Source organism: Myxocyprinus asiaticus, chromosome 44 (genome assembly GCF_019703515.2).
Source record: "Myxocyprinus asiaticus isolate MX2 ecotype Aquarium Trade chromosome 44, UBuf_Myxa_2, whole genome shotgun sequence".
NCBI classification, from domain to species: Eukaryota; Metazoa; Chordata; class Actinopteri; order Cypriniformes; family Catostomidae; genus Myxocyprinus; species Myxocyprinus asiaticus.
Window position 1 is genome coordinate 28,027,393 of NC_059387.1, and position 23,382 is coordinate 28,050,774.

General features: G+C 43.7%; 1 protein-coding gene across 14 annotated transcripts in view; it reads left to right on the top strand.

Annotated features, from left to right (window-relative positions):
* Nucleotides 1-23,382, top strand: part of LOC127434465 (netrin-G1-like) — a 148,206-nt gene that overhangs the window by 42,811 nt on the left and 82,013 nt on the right. For all 14 annotated transcript variants that reach the window (XR_007896050.1, XR_007896049.1, XM_051687253.1 and 11 more), the window contains exon 3: nucleotides 21,820-22,463. Coding sequence is in view for 12 of the 14 variants with exons in the window: in XM_051687253.1 (XP_051543213.1) it covers nucleotides 21,820-22,463 (644 nt within the window). In the remaining 2 variants the exon portion in view is untranslated. The remainder of the gene's footprint in view (nucleotides 1-21,819; nucleotides 22,464-23,382) is intronic.

Consider the following 23,382-nt stretch of genomic DNA (forward strand, 5'->3'; position numbering starts at 1 on the left):
GTGTTTTTATTAAGGATTCTTGGTGCAGGAATTACTCAATAAAAGACACGGTATGTACTCCTGACCTTGAACTCATATGTTTAAATCTAAGACTTTTTACCTACCCAGAGACTATGGGAATATTTTCATTTTCACTGTATACATCCCGCTTTGTGGGAATGCATACAAAGCTGCTTCACGGATAGCCGACTGTGTCCATCAGCAATTACAAAATAAGCCTGATGCACCGATATTTGTATTGGGGGACTTCAGTCACTTTAAAATGGACTACGCTCTTCCAGGGTTCCAGCAATATGTTAATAAAAGCACTCGAAAAAATAAGATACTGGACAAATATTGTGGCAATATTAAAGATGCATATGCTGCTAAAATTAGACCCCCCCCCCCCCCCTTCAAATGTGGCCTGAGATTAAACATTGAATTAAACGGAAAAAAAAAACAAGCCTTCAGGAACAACAATACAATGGAACTGGGAGCAGTTCAAAGAGAACTAAGGGGGTAATTAAAGGAAGCACAGGAACAACATAGTCTACATGTCAGAGAAGCTGTTTCAACTAAGAACTCGGAATAACTGTGGGATGCATTGAGAGAAATGACCAACATGAACTCTGACAAGAGGGGAATTTATTTACTGAATGAATTGGAAAAAGCAAATGAACTTAACAACTTTTACAAACGTTTTGATTCTGATGAATATAGAAACCTGTCTATTTCAGTGACATGTGATCCAACACAGGATAGAATAGTAATTGGTCCAAGTGCTGTGGCCAAGGTTTTTAAAAAGTTGTACATTAATAAGGCCAGTGGGCCGGATGGTATTTCAGCTTTTCTTCTTAAAACATTTGCTGATGAGTTGACCCCAGCCTGGAGCCCTTTATTCCAGCTCTTGGTTGATACATGTACCATTCCTATAATATGGAAAAAAACTGTCATAATTCCTGTTCCAAAAAAACATTGCCCACAGGAAAATAATGATTTTAGACCAGTAGCACTAACATCAATAGTGATGAAATCACTTGAACGCATTATGGTTGGGAACCTACAAGGTGAAGTACAACATCTCTTAGATCCCTATCAGTTTACTTATAAAGATGGTAGAGGCACTGCTGATGCTTTAAACACTACAACACATTTAATTTAAAGCACCTTCAGCTTATGCTAGAATAATGTTTGTGGACTTTAGCTCAGCATGTAATACCATTCTCCCGCAGATCTTACTAAACAAGCTGAAACAGTTGGAGGTGAATCCCTATATAATCAAATGGTACCATGCATTTCTCATAGGAAGACAACAGCAGGTGAAAGTCAATTCAATCCTTTCTAACATACAGGTTATAAGTATTGGAGTTCCACAAGGCTGTGTAAGCTCACCCCTTCTTTTTACACTATACACAAATGACTTTAGAAACCAGTACATACAGTTGTGCTCAAAAGTTTGCATACCTTTGGAGAACTGGAAATATATGTACCATTTTTAAAGAAAACATGAGTAAGCAGGCACATTTCTTTTATTTATTATGGGATTCATATTCAACTGTAGGTTATAACAGAATGACACAATCATAAAACAAAACATGGCAACAAAGAAAAAAATTGAAATGACCCCTGTTCAAAAGTCTGCATACCCTTAGTTCTTAATACTGTGTATTGCCCCCTTTAGCATCAATGACAGTGTGCAGTCTTTTGTAATAGTTGTCTATGAGGCCCCAAATTCTTGCAGGTGGCATAGCTGCCCATTCATCTTGGCAAAATGCCTCCAGGTCATGCAAAGTCTTTGGTCATCTTGCATGAACCGCACGTTTGAGATCTCCCCAGAGTGCTCGATGATAGTAAGGTCAGGAGACTGTGATGGCCACTCCAGAACCTTCACCTTTTTCTGCTCTAACCACAAGAGGGTCAACTTGGCCTTGTGCTTAGTGTCATTGTCTTGCTGGAAAGTCCAAGAGCATCCCATGCGCAGCTTTCATGCAGAGGAATGTTAATTGTCTGCCAGTATTTTCTGATAACATGCTGCATTCATCTTGCCATCAATTTTCACAAGATTCCCCATGCCTTTAGAGCTCACACACCCCCAAAACATCAGTGAGCCACCACCATACTTCACAGTGTGGATGGTATTCTTTTCTCTATAGGCCTTGTTGACCCCTCTCCAAACATAGCGCTTATGTTTGGGACCATAAAGCTCTATTTTGGTCTCATCACTCCAAATTACAGTGTGCCAGAAGCTGTGAGGTGTGTCAAGGTGTTGTAGGGCATATTGTAACTGGGCTTTTTTTCTGGCAACTCAACAATGCAGCTCATTTTTGTTCAAGTATCGTCATATTGTGCTCCTTGAAACAACCACACCGTCTTTTTTCAGAGCAGCCTGTATTTCTCCTGATGTTACCTGTGGGTTTTTCTTTGTATCCTGAACAATTCTTCTGGCAGTTGTGGCTGAAATCTTTCTTGGTCTACCTGACCTTAGCTTCACGAGATCCCCGAATTTTCCACTTCTTAATAAGTGATTGAACAGTACTGACTGGCATTTTCAAGGCTTTGGATATATTTTTATATCCCTTTTCCATCTTTATAAAGTTCCATTACCTTGTTACGCAGGTCTTTTGACAGTTCTTTTCTGCTCACCATGGCTCAGTATCTAGCCTGCTCAGTGCATCCACGTGAGAGCTAACAAACTCATTGACTATTTATACACAGACACTAATTGCAATTTTAAAAGCCATAGGTGTGGGAAATTAACCTTTAATTGCCATTTAAACCTGTGTGTGTCACCTTGTGTGTCTGTAACAAGGCCAAACATTCAAGGGTATGTAAACTTTTTATCAGGGCCATTTGGGTAATTTCTGTTGTCATTATGATTTAAAAAGGAGCCAAACAACTATGTGATAATAAATGGCTTCATATGATCACTATCCTTAAATAAAATAAAATACATTTCACAATTTTTGCCAGGGTATGCAAACTTTTGAGCACAACTGTACATATACATTATAAAATTCTTGGATGATACAGCCATACTTAGTTTATTGACAACAGACTCAGACATTGCTATGTATAAGTCAGAGATAGAAGAGGTTGTGCAGTGGTTTGAGGGGCATAACCTGATGTTAAACATAAAAAAATAAAACTAAAGAAATGGTCTTCGATCCCAGGTCTGTTGGTGACCACAGCCCAGTTTTAATTAATGGGGAGAGTATTGAGCAGGTAACAACATACAAGTACTCTGGTATTCATTTTTATTCTCAGTTAAAATGGGCCCATCAAGTAGAGTTTGTTTGTTCACGAGTTAGTCAGCAGTTATGTCTCTTATGGGGGGGGGGGCCTAATCTAATCAAATATAATCTATAAGTAAGACACTAGAGGACGGGATATGGGGCGTGGAAATTTTAGGAGGGTTTGTTGCAGGCTCAAGTCTTGCGTGCCTCCTTTTTTCTGTATATTAAGCAGTTTACCTGTTCAGTACGAGCGCTGTATATAGCTGGGGCTGAGCCCTTGCTGACACAACACTCGCTGAGATTGATTGTGTTCATGGCGAACATATAAAACTCATTTCGCTCTCGGCTAAACCCTTTCATTCTGAGAGACCGTTTGAGTAAGATGCGAGAGGATGAAATACAGAGCGTTTTTTTTTTTACCGGCTCAAGCCTTGCGTGGCTCCATTTTCTCCATATCAAGCAGCTTTTCCTGATCGTGATGATCTGAGCCCCACAATAGGTGCATGATACGATCATGTTCGGCGAAGATGAAGAGGATGCTATATCTCTTGGTGAAACATGTCTGCACTCAGATGAGGCGTTTGAAATTTTTTCCTCGAGGATGGGAAATGGGACAAAGCGGCTTCTGAGACTGAGTTGCTTGAGGTTTTCACTTGAGCCTTAAAAACAGGGTCAACTGGACATAAAAGCATGTTGGTGCCTAGTCAGTAAGTTTCATTCTTAGGAATGGAACTCAACTCTGTTGCCACATGGGCACGCATGACTGAGCGTTCAGTCCACTTTCCTATGCTTGACAATGTTCAAGCTGGAGAGAACCCTGCTATTGAAAAAAGGCTAAATGTGTTCACCATGTTGACGCACCTTCAAGCGTCGCTGGCTGTGCTGCCTTTTTGCATGTTGAACGTTTTGACTTGACATTTTCCCTATTCAGTGAGAGTTCTCAAGTGCAGCTGCCTTTGCGTTGCTTGTTAAAAGCACCGTGCCATGAATTGACACTCCGGTCACCAAGATTTATGTCCAGGAAATTAGCAGGTCTATGGGCAGCCTGGTGTCAGTGGAACGACACCCCTGGCTAAAATTGTCCGGAATTTACTTTTAGCTTTCCCCAGGAACGAGACTGTGGCATCTTCACAGTAAAACAGGACATTCAGCCCTGTTTTTACTGTTGTTGATGGGATGGCAGAAGACTGCCATGTCACAACACAGACATTTTAGGTGTTGCCTAAACACCCCTCTCGATTTCCCTGCTGTTGCGAGCCAGGAATGAGTTTGGTGCATGACAGATCTTTTTGATGCCTGTTTTTACTGTGTTGCCGCCATGCTAGAGAACTGCCTTGTCACAACACAAACTTAAATCCTCAGTGTGAGGCATGTAAGTACCCACCTTTTTGGTGTGTGGCATTCAGCCACAGCCAGCCACACACTGAGCACAGTCGAACATGGCTGTGTGCTTCAGTTTGTCTTCGGGATGTCCTTCGGGATTCACATTCGCTCCGATAAGGCTGAGTGGAGTCGGTGTTACCTCAGCGATTGGTTGCTGATAGCTCAATCAAAGGTACAAGCGTGCAAGTACAGAGACCTGTTGGTAGTGCATTGGGGCCTCAAGGGCAACTGTGCAAAGAGCGTGTGAGTGCCAGTCAGCAAGTTTCCTTCCTAGAAGACTTATTCCTGGCTGCAGGTTGGGCTTCACATAATACCTTCACCAGGTTTTACAACCTGCTTGTATTATCCCTCTCCTCCCACGTATTACAGAGGAAGAGGGTTGATCAAGACTAACCAATTGGTTAATATAGATGTTAAATAAAAAACTTGGTCTCTCTATTCCCACTAGTTTGAATGAGAACATGTGTGTAATGTTTCACTACCCTGTTGGCTAGTGTCATTTTGCCAAAGTTTTGGCCAGGCGATCGCTATGCTCCCCTCCTTCCCGCTAACCGGGAATATGTGTTGAGACATTGCTCCATTACCCTGCATGTCTAGGGTCTCTGTCTTGGCATCGAGCCGTTGGTTTATTGTTCCCATTTCTCAATACGAAGGGGTGGCTACAGCAATGCTTTTGACAACCCTTTAATGGCAAATAGGCATTGCACATCAGTGCTAGGGTGTTATGGTATACGGCTCCCATAGTGTCAGCTTCTGACGCAGCATCAAAGTTACCTTCTTGAAAAGGAAAGTTTCGGTTACTCACATAATCTTGGTTCCCTTAAACGAGGTAATGAGACTATACATAGCAGTGCCATAGCTACTGATTTTTTGCTGTTTTGGGATGAGAGATATGCTCTCCTTCCCTTCAGTTGGAAAATCCTTAAGATGTGACGCTGGGCTTTGGCTTATATGCACTTCGGCTTAGGTGGAGCATAAGCTTCACCAGCCAATCAAATTCCTGTGATCATGTAGGGTTTCAAAGTAACACCCCCTAAAGAAGCATCAGCTTCTGACGCAGCATCTCGTTCCATTCTTTCAGAGAAACAAGGTTACGTGAATAACCGAGATGTTTTCCACAAATAACTTTCAGAGAAACTCTAAAAGACTTTTTTTTCCTTTTTTTTTACCATCACAAAACCACTTCATGTAGAGAAAATCAACAGGCTTAAGAAGTATTTAGCTCCATCCTTTAGAAGAAAAGAACTATGAACTATGAACTATGAACTATGAAAAGAACTACTTATTACATAGCTCTACATAAAGAACTGTGGAAGAAAAAAAAACTCAAAAATGAATATGTTTGAAATACACATGTGTTTCTTAGTGGTCTGAATTGTATGCCGTCATCTCTGTGAAATGTCTGTCCTGTCTGTCTGACACTTTGAACCCTCCACGTACTTGATTTTACCCCTACATTTTCCATGCTGAGCCCTGACTAGTGTGGAATGAGTTTTAGGGCATTTCATGCTATTTTCTGGATTGTCTCATTAGATTAGGCTCAAGTCTTAATTAGTCACTTTAAGAGAGCTTAATTCATCTTTTATTTTTGTGAAATGGAGTTAATTAGCCAGAGCATTCCTTTTAAAGTTTTTAATAGCAGTTTGTCAGGAGGCAACGGAATCAGTCTGGACTGAATGACCTGCTGGTCTAATTACACAGGGTGGGGGAGTCAGTCACCTAATGTGGAATGCATATTAGCCTATAAACATTTTCTCAGCACTTGCAATTTTAACACAGTAACAAGACTGTGCTCTTTCTCAGTTTCTCTCTACTCTCCCTTTCTCATCTTCTGTCTTCCTCTCTCTGTAAACACAATCGATGCTTGTGTGTGTGTGCACACATGAATAAGTTTCACGAAGTACAGAGGATTGTGATCTGATCCCTAGCATCATCTGTCAATCACATTTCACACTCAGCAATAAAAAGAGTGAAAGAATTCCCAGCGGATGGGCCAAAGAGGCTTCAGTGATATGCAGGGGTGGTAGGAGCAGAATTTAAAGACCACTGAAGCAGGCAGCCTCAAACAGAAGACATTCACAGCCATATTGAGTTGAATCAGTTCAATCTACAGTGAAATTACAGCAAAATACAGGCACAAAAACAAAGATAGGGAGTGTGCCAAATAGGGACATTAGACTGAATTCTTTTGACACCTTCAACAGTCAAACCTCTATTGCATTCCTGAGATTGTCAGACTTGCTAAATGTAATGCAAATTGAACACAAAGGGAGAACTCACACAGCCAACAGTAATTATTATATGATTCCCTGTCAGCACAGTGAATCCTAATTAAATGGAATGGATATGACACAAAACATTTAAACTAGGCTACATCATGCAGCCTAGTTGGATGGTTGTTCAAGTGGCTTGAGATTTTACAGGAAGTTTTCTCGTACCAGGGGACAACTTCCCTGTCAAATAGATACAAATCTTATGCCAGTAAGAGAGAGTTGTTATGAAATTATTCCGAATTTAACCCTCAGGCTGCTATTTACAGATATTGCTATTAATGCTATTTTCAAAGCAATTTCAAAAGTTATAGGTGGCAGGGACAAGATGGGACCACATCTCAGGACTTTACAAGGCATTATGAATTGCTAAATCTTGTCTTTTCTTTGCAACACTACTATTATCATACAAAGATTATTATTTTTTTTATTATTATTTATTTTATTTATTTTTTTATTATTTTTTTATTTATTTTTTTTAAATGCAGCGAAATTGACAACTGGCTTGGGGAAATGGGCTTTCTGAGGAAGATTTACCAGAGGGTGCGGTCAGCACTGAGATGCTTGTTCATTCAGCTGTACAGCTATAGCTGTAAAGCATTCGCACAGAATACTTCTGACTGAAGGTGGAAGACAAAGAGGGAAAAAGACATGGGAAAGAAATAGTATATATAATCTGTCAATCAGATTGAGACTGAAGCTGGATTATCAGTGCTAAAACACTGTGGACAGCCTCTATTACTTCTGCTGCCATAGTAACCAGCACAGTGGCCCTGGTCATAGATTATGTAAATGATGCTTTGTTAAGAGCCAAGATACTCATGATGTGGATGATCCCAGTGGGTGTTTAGATGAGAACATGTGTAAATAATTCTATAAATGCCAGTGAATTCACTTTATTCAGCTTCTCAACTGTTCCAGTCATGTTTACTATTTTATTAAATTGTATTAAAATATTATATATTTGTAACATTGATTTTTTCTCATGTAATACACTAATAATGTTAGTCAAATTTTTAGACTATTTACTTGGATTAATTTATTACATTTCACGCAACAATATTTTACATTTTTTAACCTTTGCTACTGTATCTGTTCTATTTGTACTGTAAACAATGCTTTGCTATCCTCTTTGTGGTACAAACAAGGTCAACAAGTGTGTTAAGTTGAAGACACAGGCTAAAGTTTGTTTATTTTCAAACAACACATCGAGAACATTTACAATAACTTCAACTGAACTCGGGAATATACGTTCATCTGGCTTGCGGTATAACTCTCACTCTAAACTTCATAACTTCTCTCAAGCTTCAGCATAAATATACCACAGGGTCCAAAAGTCTGAGACTACTAGTGACAATATATGTTACATTATGTATTTATTTTATTTTATTATTTTCAAATTATATTATTAGCATAGCAAGTTGAGTAAAAGTTTAATTGAAAATTTTTAATGAATTGCATTTTATATATATATATATATATATATATATATATATATATATATATATATATATATATATATATATACACTATATTGCCAAAAGTATTCGCTCATCTGCCTTTAGACGCATATGAACTTAAGTGACATCCCATTCTTAATCCATAGGGTTTAATATGACGTCGGCCCACCCTTTGCAGCTATTAGAGCTTCAACTCTTCTGGGAAGGCTTTCCACAAGGTTTAGGAGTGTGTTTATGGGAATTTTTGACATCCTTCCAGAAGCGCATTTGTGAGGTCAGACACTGATGTTGGACGAGAAGGCCTGGCTCGCAGTCTTCGCTCTAATTCATACCAAAGGTGCTCTGTCGGGTTGAGGTCAGGACTCTGTGCAGGCCAGTCAAGTTCTTCCACACCAAACTCGCTCATCCATGTCTTTATGGACCTTGCTTTGTGCACTGGTGCGCAGTCATGTTGGAACAGGAAGGGGCCATCCCCAAACTGTTGCCACAAAGTTGGGAGCATGGAATTGTCCAAAATCTCTTGGTATGCTGAAGCATTCAGAGTTCCTTTCACTGGAACTAAGGGGCCAAGCCCAGCTCCTGAAAAACAACCCCACACCATAATCCACCCTCCACCAAACTTCACAGTTGGCACAATGCAGTCAGATAAGTACCGTTCTCCTGGCAACCGCCAAACCCAGACTCATCCATCAGACTGCCAGATGGAGAAGCGTGATTCCTCACTCCAGGGAACGCGTCTCCACTGCTCTAGAGTCCAGTGGTGGCGTGCTTTACACCACTGCATCCGACGCTTTGCATTGCACTTGGAGATGTATGGCTTGGATGCAGCTGCTCGGCCATGGAAACCCATTCCATGAAGCTCTCTACGCACTGTTCTTGAGCTAATCTGAAGGCCACATGAACTTTGGAGGTCTGTAGCGATTGACTCTGCAGAAAGTTGGCGACCTCTGCGCACTATGCACCTCAGCATCCGCTGACCCCGCTCTGTCATTTTACGTGGCCTTCCCCTTCGTGGCTGAGTTGCTGTCATTCCCAATCGCTTCCACTTTGTTATAATACCACTGACAGTTGACTGTGGAATATTTAGTAGTGAGGAAATTTCACGACTGGACTTGTTGCACAGGTGGCATCCTATCACAGTACCACGCTGGAATTCACTGAGCTCCTGAGAGCGGCCCATTCTTTCACAAATGTTTGTAGAAGCAGTCTGCATGACTAGGTGCTTCATTTTATACACCTGGGGCCATGGAAGTGATTGGAACACCTGAATTCAATTATTTGGATGGGTGAGCGAATACTTTTGGCAATATAGTGTATATATATATATATATATACTATTTGGTATGTGCCCCATTTTAATGACAGATTGCTTTGAAGCTGGCATAAACCAGCTGATAACTTGATGATCCATGTTTTTCCAGTTGTGATTTGAGAATATTCCAAGTAGCATCTTGTGTGCTTCAATTGAAGGAAAAAATATGACCATTTGTACAAAGACACAGTCATGAACATGGACGATGTCACAAATTTGCTTATTTGATTTGTGACAGATTGTGCAGATAAATTTTACGTTATAACAAAGTGGATGGTCAAATGTTAATGTGATCATGATTGTGATGTCAATACCGTGATGTTTTCTAAACAAACCGTTTTTTTGCAGCTTAGTTACATAAATGGTCTTGGAGGACTAAGGGAGAGTGCTTTGCATTGTGACCATTAGAGAATGTTTAAAAAAAAAATAAAAAATAAAAAATCCATGATATGTCCCATTTGAAAAGGTTTTTGTTTGCCAAATTTTGTTTAGTGTTTGGTGTTTTTCATTTTTTTTTTTTTTATAAGTGTGCATGTGTGGTGAGTCTCTGTGTTCTGTGGTAATATCGCTGATTAGTTCAGGCAGATCAAGAAAAGCAATAATTGTGCGAGGCAGGTCATCATACAACTTTGTGTTGTTATTTTTTGATCTTTTATTATTTCTAATGAGATCTGCTAAGAGTGCTTCCCTGAATGTAATAGCTGCTTCATTTATGAAGACAAGAAAGGGACACTCTCTATGTCATTGAAAAAGGAAATAATTACTACCACTTGAAGTTTTCTGTATTGCTACTCAGAAAATCAGGGGCGGAGTGTCTAACTAACATCCAAACTTCATTTCTATTCTAATTTTCAAGCCATCAAATTGGGTCTGAACCTGTGGTCCTGACTATGCTGACCCGGCACAACAAACAGAAACATCTTCAGACTGGAGAGAGTTCTCTTGCCACAACTTACTAGCTTTAGATCCTATATGTAATATCTCTATATGCCAAATGGCAGCAGAAATCTATCAATAGGCCTAATTACAGCAGTGTTGAGCCTTTGATAAAAACATGATTCATCTTCAAAGCTCCACTCTCATTATTGTTTTTCAAGTTGCTTTTCAAGTCTGTAAAGATACATGCAGATCATTCACTTTTCATTCCTTAAGGAATCACCTTGACACATTGGAAGTCACTGGGTGTGATCAGCATCAGCAGTAAACAGCTTCTAAAGTGGTGTCTTTGAATTGTGAGCTTTTTTTCCCCTTCTCACTGTATGTCAGTTGGGAAGTTGTCCAGGGCACCTAAAATGATGTGATGTTGTTGTGGATTTTTTTTAAAAATCTACAAAAAATATTTTAGTCTCATGATGAAACTCTTCTAGATCTCATTTACCTCTTGAGTTAGAGCTATAATCACTATTGTACATACTGTTTGGCATACAGTTACTACGGTAACTTACAAAGTAACACATCTGTTCTTAAGCCCGACTGTATGGCAGTATGTGTGCTGTGTATGTGCATAAGTGTGTTAATAGTGACTATGGAATCCAGTGCATTTGGCAGGTGGGGATCAGGCTGGTTCCCCTTTTTTGTCTGCTATCTCATCCCATTGACCTCTAGTTGGAAAATGCGACTGTAATTCTTGGTGGGATTTATTCCTGGGTTTATTACACAAAGTAATCTGCTCTTCCTGTATTCAAGTGGTGTGTAGGTAAAGCCCAAATACGTTTGTGGGTGTTCAGCAGGCAAGCTCAAAGGTGCTTGCGAGAGCATAGAGGCAGATTGAAAAAAAGTCGGAGCTTCAATCAAGCCAAGGGCCTTGGAAAAATCTATCCTTCCACCAAGGTCTCATTTATGCACAAGTGATGGATTTAACCGCAGCCCGGAGAAAGAAGGAGAGAGAGACAGAAAGAGAATGAGAGAGATGGAAATTACATGCTTAAACCCTCATGTTTGTTTGTAACACCTACAAGCTTTGCTTGCAAAATCAAATTTGCTCCTTTGTAATTTAGTGGCTAATGTCGTGACATACATGTTTGATGCAAATAATTTCATGTTCGCACCAGGAAAAGATAATAGCTTGACCTGCAGTTGCATGCGATCTGGCAAAATGGCCTCTGACAGATTAGACATTAACATTTGAAACGAGAAAGGAGAAATCGCTCTTCACACTGCTCTCCTTTAGCTGAGATAATTACACAGTGGATTTCACAACATGAGCACTGATCTCAGTGTGGCCTCTGCATAGTAATTGATTTTCCAATGGATAGATATTTATCTATTTGTCATTTCTAAAGTTCTCAAAACAGCTACAATAAAATACGTGAAGCGCATTGCAAGAGAGTGATGGAACAGACAATAAGCTAGCTGAGTTGGGATGTATGTGTCGGAATGAGTGAGATTGTGAGTGTGCTGGTGTGTGTGCATATGTGCGCATATGTGTTTATTGAAGCATTCGCCAAGGACCAAAGGGTGGGAAAAGAAAAAGAGAGAGAGAGAGAGCAATCTGTGATCTGGGTTACATGTCACAGACATCTGTCACACAAAAGGATTTGTTTGATTTGTTGGTCCTATTTATCTCAGTCTACTGTCAGCAGATAGTAAATTTATACTCGGTCACGTTGGCGATCTGGTAATCTGAAGCCTCGCCTGCCAGTGGGACAGTCGTATCTCATTGACGTCTGCCCTCGATCAGAAATTCCCACCTGAGTAATAATTTTTAATGCAGCTTGGTCAGGATTGGCGTCTTATATATTTATCTTTAGAGTGAACACATTCTGCTTTTAAGGCCCTTTCACATGTGCAAGGGCTTCAGCGCACCTCTTTACCCAATCATCATGCAAGCTTTGACTTTCACAGGAAAAGTATTTCAGATTCACAGAGTCACGGAAGAGAAATCTATGCTAGATTTCTTGCTAGGTAGCAAGAAAGTGGGAAGTGCAAGGCTCTACAGTGTGATAATTTAATTCGCATTTGCAAGTTAATATTGCTGTGTGCAAATGTGGATAATTATTTGGGCGAGTGAAATCTGATAACCGAACATGTATTTTAGCCTACCATCACAATAAAAAACTCCCTAAACTTACAACACATGCAAAGTAATTTTTTTTAAAAGAGGCGTGTTAGTTATTTTTGCATTAAAAGCGCCATTTTCTCACTCTCACACACTGCGAGCGCTCTCTCTCTTTCTCATGCACACGTAGAGACCGATAGAGTAAAGCTGCATAAGCAGATATACCACATAAAGATGGTTGAAGGGGAGTTCCCTATCTGTCACTCACTCGACGTTGTGTCGATGTAGTGACATTAGGGGTCACTCTTGGGAGCCCGAGACACCTCTGGTCTTTGATAAAAGGCCAATGAAAATTGGCGAGTGGTATTTGCATGCCACTCCCCCGGACATACGGGTATAAAAGGAGCTGGTATGCAACCACTCATTCAGATTTTCTCTTCGGAGCCGAACGGTCATGCTCATTGAGCTGAATTCCCACGACTGTTCATTCACCTCTGCTGGATCTGACGGCGCATTTCAGCGGCTTCTCCCCCCTCTGCACTGGTGCACTGCAGAGAATGCCCCTGGGCGCTTCGGCAGAAATTAAAGAGTATATTTCTCTAAAAGAGTATATGTCTCTAAAAGAGTATATTTCTCTAAAAGAGCGGCACACACGGAACGTCTTTTTAAAGACGCGTCTTTTTAAAGATGCCTTTCCGATTGTGTGTTATTCCTGGTTGCGCTCGTTATCTCTCGCCTTCTGATGGTCATGGTCACTGTCTTTTGTGTCTGGGCACTGCTCACACGGAGACAGTGTTCGTGGATGGTCATTTTCTCATTGCGAGGACATGTCCATGGCAACGATGCGGTCGCGGCTCGCCTTTGTAAGAAAGCAAGCCACCCCAGAGGCTCCCCGCCTCGGTCCTTCTACCGACGGGTATGGGGCCAGCGCGGCTAGCACTGGGGGCGATTTGGGGACCCCAATGGGACCACCTCTGCCGGTATCCCCCGCGGACCTCCCATTCCCCAGCATGCTCGTCTGCCCTGATCTGGCTTCCGGATGAGTCCGCCGGCTCGTCTCAAAGTGAGTTCAACCTCTTATTCGGAGCCCGCGAAAGTGATGAGCTCTCAAGCGCAGCATCGGAGAGCAGGCTCATCCAGTCGGACGTGGAAGCCTCAGCTGGGCTCCTCCCTTCGGGGACGATTGCCAAGTCACAGGCTGACGTGGAGATGACGACATACTTTCCCGGGCAGCCGCAAGTGTCAGCTAGAGTGGAACCCTCCGCTCTTCCCTGAACACTCGTGGCTCGATGATTGGTTCCTGGGCTCGCGGTGCCTCTCAAAGCCATGCCTGCCCCCATTCCTTTCTTCCCGGAAATGCATGAAGAGCTGACAAGGTCGTGGGAGGCACTTCTTTACTGCCCGGTCCCGGTCTTTTCAGCTTCCCCGCCCTCTCTACCCTCGATGGTGGGGCGGCCAAGGGCTATTTGGCAATCCCCCGGTGGATAAAGGCGCTCGCAGTGCACCTATGCCCGCAGAGTGCCGCCACCTGGCGCGGGTAACCAAAGCACCCATCCAAGGCCTGTAGGTTTACGTCGTCTCTGACGGCCAAGGCCTACGGTGCCGCTGGACAAGCCACCTCCACCCTGCATGCCATGGCTCTCCTGCAAGTCCGCCAAGGTGCTAAAGTAACTGCACGAGGGTGGTTCTGCCCCAGGATTGATGCAGGAGCTGCGCTCGGCGACCGACCTCGCTCTCCGAGCAACGGAGGTCACGGCGCGGTCTCTCGGGCGGACGATGTCCACATTAGTGGTCCAGGAGCGCCACCTTTGGCTCAACCTGGTCAAGATGGGTGAGGCCGACAGGACACGATTTCTTGCTGCCCCCATCTCCTAGGCTGGCCTATTCGGCGACACCGTCTAGGACTTTGCCCAGCAGTTCTCGACGGTGGAACAGTAGACGGAGGCTTTCTGGCATATCCTGCCCCGGCACGGCTCATAATCCCACACCCCGTCTGCTCGTTGCCAAGGGCGTCCCCCTGCGGTGACTGCACCGGTTCCGCCCCTTCGGTCCGGCCCCGGCGTGGAGCCCACCACAGGAAGCAGACGCCACCGCTCTCGCGGCCGCCCAGAACCCATGAAAGGCTTCAAAGCGCCCTTGAGACGGGCAACCCAGGGACGATGAAACCCATTGCTCTGGAGCTGGCAAGCAGACCTCTCCATCTTTTTGTTACCTTTGCATTTAATTGCGCTACATGCCCAAGTGGCTGCAGTACTCAAGAGTTCAGCAAGAGTGGTTTCCTTGTTCCCTGGGTCACGTATCCGGTGTGCATGGCCGTCATCACGACCACCGTCCACCACTCTATTTGGCAGGTTTGGCGCTCCAGCGGCGGTCTCCCGCCCCTGAGTGCCCAGTTGTGGCACAAATCCGCCCCCGATGTGACAGTCTCCATGGGTCACAAGGACAAGCCTCTTCCTCCCCTCCCCGTCCCAGGCTGTTCTGGGGATGGTCACAAGGAGCCAGGTAAGTGCTTCGATGTCCCTAGACTCAGCACGGCCACGACATGGTGTGCCTTGGCGTTCAAACAGAAAACAGCAGTTCCACTGAAATTTTTCAGAGGCTCCTGGGGCATATGGCATCCTCAGCGGTGGCCACCCCGCTCGGGTTGATGCATATGAGACCGCTTCAGCACTGGCTTCAAACTCAAGTCCCGAGATGGGCATGGCGCCACGGGACACATCGCGTGGTCATCACGCCGGTCTGTCACCGTCTTTTCAGCCCTTGGACCGACCTCTCATTTCTACGGGCAGCTGTTCCCCTAGAACTGGTCTCCAGGCGCGTCGTGGTCACGACAGACGCCTCCAAAATGGGCTGGGGCACTGTTTGCAACGGGCACGCAGCCGCCTGCTTGTGGACGGGCCTGCGACTGTATTGGCACATCAACTGCCTCGAGTTGTTGATAATTCTGCTCGCCCTGCGGAGGTTCTAGCCGTTGATCCAGGGCAAGCACGTGTTAGTTCAGACAGACAACATGGCAACGGTAGCATATGTCAACCGCCAAGGCAGTCTGCGCTCTCATTGTATGTCACAACTCACCCGCCGTCTCCTCCTCTGGAGTCAGCAGCACTTCAAGTCGTTGTGAGCCACTCACATCCCGGGCAACCTCAACACTACAGCGGACACGCTGTCATGACAGGTTACCCTCAGGGGAGAGTGGAGACTCCACCCTCAGGTGATCCAGCTGATTTGGAGTCGATTCAGACAGGCACAGGTGCTCCTGTTTGCCTCCCAAGAATCCTCCCCACTGCATGCTCTGGTACGCCCTGACCAAGACCCCCCTCGGCATAAATGCGCTGGCACACAGCTGGCCCCCTGGCATGCGCAAATGTGCATTTCCCCCAGTGAGCCTACTTGCACAGACCCTGTGCAAGGTCAGGGAGGACGAGGAGCAGGTCGTCCTGGTAGCACCCTACTGGCCCACCCAGACGTGGTTCTCAGACCTCACACTCCTTGCGACAGCCCCCCCCCCCCCCCGGCCAATTCCCCTGAGGAAGGACCTTCTTTCTCAGGGACGGGGCACCATCTGGCACCCGTGACCAGACCTCTGGAATCTCCATGTCTGGCCCCTGGACGGTTCCTGCGGTTTGCTTTCGAGGGCCGAGCGTACCAGTAAAAGGTCCTCCCCTTCGGCCTGTCCTTGTCCCCTCGTGTCTTCACGAAGGTCACAGAGGCAGCCCTTGCCCTATTAAGGGAAGTGGGTGTCCACATCCTCAACTATCTCAACCTGCGGTAGTAGACACGATCACTCAGGCTAGGGCCCCCTCTACGAGGCGCCTCTATGCCTTTAAGTGGCGTCTGTTCGCTAAGTGGTGTTCTTCCCGATGTGAAGACCCCCAGAGATGCGCAGTCGGATCAGTGCTTTCCTTCCTGCAGGAGAGGTTGGAAGGGAGGCTGTCCCCTTCCACCTTGAACGTGTACGTTGCTGCCATAGCAGCACACCACGACGTAATCGACGGTAAGTCCTAGGGAAGCATGACCTGATCATCAGGTTCCTAAGAGGCACCAAGAGGCTGAATCCCTCCAGACTGCGCCTCGTTCCCTCATGAGACCTCTCTGTAGTTCTTCAGGGTCTACAGAGAGCCCCCTTTGAGCCTTTGCAGTCAGCCGAGCTTAAGGCACTCTCCTTGAAGACTGCCCTCCTGACTACGCTAACTTCCATCAAGAGGGTAGGTGACCTGCAAGCGTTCTCTGTCAGAAAAATATGCCTGGAGTTCGGTCCGGGCTACTCTCACGTGATCCTGAGACCCCGACTGGGCTATGTGCCCAAGGTTCCCACGACCCCTTTTAGGGACCAGGTGGTGAACCTGCAAGCGCTGCCCCAGGAGGAGGCAGACCCAGCCCTGTCGTTGCTGTGTCCAGTGCACGCTTTATGCATCTATTGGGATCGCACGCAGAGCTTTAGGATCTCTGAGCAGCTCTTTGTCTGCTCTGGTGCACAGCGGAAAAGAAGCACTGTCTCCAAGCAGAGGATCACCCACTGGCTCACTGACGCCATAACTATGGCATATCACGCCCAGGACATGCCGCCCCCGGTAGGGCTATGAGCCCATTCTACCAGGGGTGTAGCGGCCTCCTGGGCCCTGACCAGGGGTGCCTCTCCAACAGACATTTGCAGAGCAGCAGGCTGGGCAACACCCAACACCTTTGCAAGGTTCTAAAACCTCCGGGTGGAACCGGTTTCATCCCAGGTAGTGGCACGCAATACAAGCGGATAAGCCCGGGATAGCCGACTGGGTGTATCACTTGCACATAGTGTCATCCACCTCCTTTTGAGCTGAAGACGTGCGCCATTAATTCCCAGTAGTGTTCACAAACTTTGTTCCCTGGTTGACTTCCTCAGAGCCCTGTGGCAGTTGAGTTTTTGGAGAGACTTGCTGCCGGCCCAGTACACGTGCTAACTAAGAGTCCTGTTCTGGGGTAGGTGCTCCGCATGTGGCGGTTCCTTGTAAGGCTAACCCCATGCGATATATATCTTCCGCTAGTTCGTTTCCTTGTTGGCAAACTGCGTCTTCCTTGGGCAGAGCCCCTCTGCCCTAGTCTCCATGTTTGTAGTAACTCCTCCCCCGTTGGGTAGGATCTACCTTGAAGACTCTCCACATGGTTGGAAAGACCATGTGACGTATTTTTCCACTTAAATAGCCCCCCCCCCCCCCTCTTTGGGTGAGTTGTGGTCTCTGCGGTGTCTTCCCCTTGGGAGGGACACCCCCCGACTAGACCTGGTGGCCCAGTCGGATAATCCCCCTTCTTTTTTTAGGGAGTGGAAAAAAAGAAGGGGAAAAGAGGCCACGACTGGGTTAGCCTCTTTCTATCTTTTGGGTAGTCGACTTGTCCCCAAAGGGCCGTTCGACACTCATAACTATGTTGGGGGAGGTTACGTGTCGACCTGGTGTGCTGGCTATGAGGCACACAGTAGTCTGCCCACCACACACCGCCAGTTCACGTAACACAGTTCAGCCAATTGTGCCGTTTCGTATAGGGACCCCTAGTGTCACTACATCGACACAACGTTGAGTGAGTGACAGATGGTTACTTGTGTAACCTCCGTTACCTGATGGAGGGAATGAGACGTTGTGTCCCTCCTGCCACATCGCTGAACTACCCGCTGAAATGGCTGGACCTTATATCGGCTCCTCAGCATAAAACCTGAATGAGTGGTTGCATACCAGCTCCTTTTATACCAGTATGTCCAGGGGAGTGGCATGCAAATACCACTCGCCAATTTTCATTGGCCTTTTATCAAAGACCAGAGGTGTCTCGGACTCCCAAGAGTGACCCCTAGTGTCACTACATCGACACATCGTCTCGTTCCCTCCATCAGGGAATGGAGGTTACACAAGTAACCATGACGTTTCTTGCTTGAATTTATCTGTCAAAATGATGGACAGCGTTTTCAATAATGGCTGATTGAAATTTACGTGAACGTGACAAAATTTCTGCAATTCAAAATTTACGTGCTGTATATCAAGTTTGGATGCAGGTTTTCAGTGAAATGTCCAGCTGGGGGCGCCAAAAGCAAGTCAAATGGTGTCGTATTCAGACGCAGTTTTAAGGTGAATTTTATATATATATATATATATATATATATATATATATATATATATATTTTTTTTTTTTTTTTTAAAACATACCCCCCTAACATAAAACTTTTGCCTGAACCTAATCAATAGTATTTTAAAATATATATAAGAAGTTAAAAAATACATCCTTACCATATCAATGCCTAAAACTAACCATTAGTGTTTTAAAATGCAGAAGTGAAATGAAAAAGCACATTTTCTAAAGCAACCACCTCAATTCATGATGCTTCTGTAATGTCACATGTCAGCTTGAGTTGAACCACGGCCCTCCAATTCTAAGTCGGACATCCTATCAGGTGAACTACAACACAAGCTATCCATGTCAGAATAAGTGTATGTAGTTGAGTCTGTAATATTAAAATGTATTGTTTTTCAAAAGATGTGTTAGAGTAAAAGTGTGTCAATATCATAAAACGGCAGGTTCTGAGTAATAGAGAGAAAAATACGTATTTATAAAGTCATAATCAGCCATTAAAGTCATGATTTGAGTGAAAGTGAATAAAACACACAGTTGTTGTTGCGCCTTTAGTGTACATTTCTCATGGAAACTGCAGGGAATTGTACCTGGAGACACATATAACATGTTTTGCAAAAATGTATATAGAGTCAATATTTTAACTACGAGACCAGGTTGGCAGATCTCTGTCCCATACACGTACGAATAATAAAAAAATAAAAAAATAACATGGTCTTGTGAAGAAGACTCTGCTGGGCTGTGTGACCCTTATTAAATATGCATGTAATATATATATATATATATATATATATATATATATATGTAGAGATTCTGTAATGCTTTTTGTTAGAAATCTAAGGCAAATTTCTTCAAATTACAGTATAATGAAATCTGTCCCTGTCTGACTCTCTCTTAGTAATTATTTTTTTCTTGGAGCAGTCGTTGAACTGACAATGCAACAATCACATCTCTTCCATGTTAATTTTAGTTTTGGCCTAACAAGCCTTGACATCTTATTGTCATTTTATAGGACATTATATTGGCCTCTTTGGATCTATTTTCATCATGTTGTGCTGGGTAGCCCCACCCACAGTAAAATCTAATTTCCACAGAATCCTGCTTCACATAGCTGTATATACATTTTTTTTTTCTTTTTTTTTTTTTTTTTTTTTAATTCTGATTAACTGTGATTTTGTCACTAGTTCATGCAGCATTTCGTTTTCAGTGGGGATAGAAAAATTACATTCGAAATTGACGCCTCGTTCCCACTCAATAATCGTTTGAAGTCGAAATGGATTCTCAAAACAATCTAACTTCAAAACGAAATTAACAATTTTATGTTTATGGTTTATGCTTTAAACAAGACAAAACTAATTATTAATGGGGTAAGAAAAATAAACTCAATTCATAGAGATTTCAAGGTTTTAAGTATGTTTAGATACTGTATGTTTGCTGGAAACAGGCCCGGCTCCACAGGGCCGGGCCCACCCAATCATGAACTTGGCCCACCTTGAGAACTACACCTACACCCACCCCTCCAACTCTTCGGCCCACCCAGCAGGTCCTATGGCCCACTTTACATCTTAGAACTGGAGCCAGGCCTGGCTGGAAAACAAGTTTGCAGTGTTCTTAGTGTTAGCGGTTTATTTGAATCCCTAACCATAAATATGAATAACAGTTTTAGTGATGCTTGCTTTAGCAAACACCACTAAATATAGAGTGTTGTAGACACCAATCAATTCTTCTTTTCATAAGGGGTGCTATTGTAAGCACACACTCTCTTGTCATGCTGAGATAGAACAGCAAGAATGAACAGAACTGGGTGGTCCAGGCGTTTGAACTCCTCTACTGGCAGGCCTGATCATTTTCCAGGCTTACTTGCACGGCTGAGGAGGACTGGCTAGAGAGCATATTAATATCACTTTGTCAGAATTAAGAGGTTAAATGGCTGTCAGGGCTTTGTTGTCACATCACCTAGGAGTACAAGGAAAGAGGAAAAGCCTATTAGCAGAAACACTCCTTTTTTTTCACCCTGTATTCATCTCTGCCACTGTCGTTCATTTTCTCATCTGCAGTCCTGTATTCTAAACATCCTTTATCACTGCACACTTTCCCAGCGTCCAAGCCTGCGGATTCCCGCAGAGAGACAGACATCTCCCACTTAATCAGCTGCTGTGTTTCTTGTTCAGATAAATTGGAGCTTGTTCCTCCTGAGAGGTCTTTCCTGGAGCACACCACTGTCACCCGACAGTATCGCATCCTCACGAGCCCCTGCTCAGCCCTCACCTCTGTGTGGCACAGCAGAACATACTGATGCACTGATCAGTGTGAATTTTTGAGGGAATGCTATGGGGTATGGTAGGGCACTTGACATTAGGTGACACGAGGGTCTTCGTGTACAGCCAACGGAGGAAGACTTTGGCACTTTCATTTCAGTGCTTGTTTTTGTGCAGATTTCTTTGACTTTGAATTGCAGATCCACGGTACATTTTTCACCTGCCAGCGATGGCTGTGACAAAAGTGCACCTCTGGGTGTCCTTGCCTCAAGGTGTGTATCAAGGTAGCCTTTTTTTTTTTAAAGAATGACTGAGAAAGTGTATTATTCAGAAATTGTCAGTCTGACCTTTATATCTTTATTTATTTTTTTATTAAGCATTTTAACATGTATCTCTGTCCATTCTTAGCTCTTCAGAGACTACATTCTCTTGTTTTTTAATATCATGGAGTAGTGGAATTTAAAAGGGGGAATGATCTTCTTGTAAATTATGCGCTGAATAAGTCTTGTATTACTGGTCGTCTGTGTGTGGGAACTTGAGTTAAATGGCTCTGTAAAAGATATATGAGTCTTTGGGCGTTTAATGGCCAGTCCTTATCGGGATTCACCGAACAGCTGGAGAAAAGATACAGCCACTGTTACAATTATATCCATAATAACACTGATGTATCCAGAAAAAGTGCTGCTTGTCCATTTGAATACTCTTCATGACATTAACTTACATCACACTTACCCCATAACTGCACACATATTATAACACTTACAGTATACAAGATTAAATGCCACATTTGTTGTTCTAATTTAACTATTGCTTTTTTGCTTTACCTCTCTGTTTAGGAAAATCCCTACATGTGCAACAACGAGTGTGACTCAGCCACAGAAGAGCTGGCTCACCCCCCTGAGCTCATGTTTGACTTTGAGGGTCGCAACCCAACCACCTTTTGGCAGTCCAGCTCCTGGAAGAAATACCCCAAACCTCTGGCAGTTAACTTAACCCTATCTTGGAACAAGACCATTGAGCTTACCGATGACATCGTCATCACTTTTGAGTCGGGTCGGCCGGAGCAGATGGTTTTGGAGAAGTCTCTGGACTATGGACGTACCTGGCAACCCTACCAGTTCTACGCTACTGACTGCCTTGATGCTTTCACTATGGAGCCCAAGACAATGAAGGACATTTCCCAGCACACACTGTTGGACATTATCTGCACAGAGGAATATTCTAGAGGTTATGTGTGGAAGAACGACAAGACTGTACGCTTTGAAATCAAAGACCGTTTCGCACTGTTTGCTGGGCCCAAGCTGCACAATATGGCCTCGCTCTATGGACAATTGGACACCACCAAGAACCTGAGAGACTTTTTCACCATTACCGACCTGCGCATACGTCTTCTCAGACCTGCCACTGGTGCCACCATGGTAGATGAGAACAACCTTTCTAGATACTTCTACGCCATCTCTGACATTAAAGTACATGGCAGGTAAGACATTTGGCTCCTTCCTGTGTCTTAGTTACTGCTGTAATCTCATTCTGGCTGGGGACTGTTGCCCTTGGCTCTTTTGTTTTCCCTTTCCCTAACAAACCATATCTCATTCTGTAGTTCTGCATTTTGGCAGGCAGGTAGACATACTTTTTTCTTTTATATTTTTAGAGGTGTATTTTATGCATAGGCTTGGTTTATTTAAACCACTTGCCAGAACTGCTGTGGATCACACATTTCTGTCATACAATTACTTTTTAACACTAAATAATAAAAAGAATATGACACATCTGGGAGAAAACAGTTAGTGTAAGTGCAAATGTGTAGCCAGAGCTCTTGAACTTGCAAACTCAACATTGTGAAATACCATCTTCATTATCTTATCACAATGTGTGTTTTTATGTCAGACTGAGAACCTTATTGAACACAAAATGTTCATGAAATGGAATTTTCTACATTGCTAATTTGACACCCTGTGATCAATCTCAAGACTGTGAAATTTACTGTTCTGACACCCGGTCTATAAGCAGGAGTTCATTCTCTAATTATACAAATCGGAAACATCTCACCCCTTACCTTTACATGCTCATCTGTTTCATTTTCAGCAGAGATATGAGATGAAGTTCAGCATCTGTCCATCTCTGTGCCCGAGGTAAAAAATAAAAATGCTAATTCATTCAAAGAAAGTATAAGTTATAAATATTAAAGGCATCTAATCAAGGTGAAAATATTGTTAAAAGTGCAGGTTTTTTCGACAAGCAAGCACAATGCTATGTGATTTTATAGAGTAACTATTGGTGTAGACCTGAGTCTGCTTGAAGTGTCAGTCTGGGATGTGCTCATGTGGACAATACACAATTGGTATGAACATAATCTAGGATTCTGTACATTGCGAAAGTGAACTGTATAATTTGTTTAA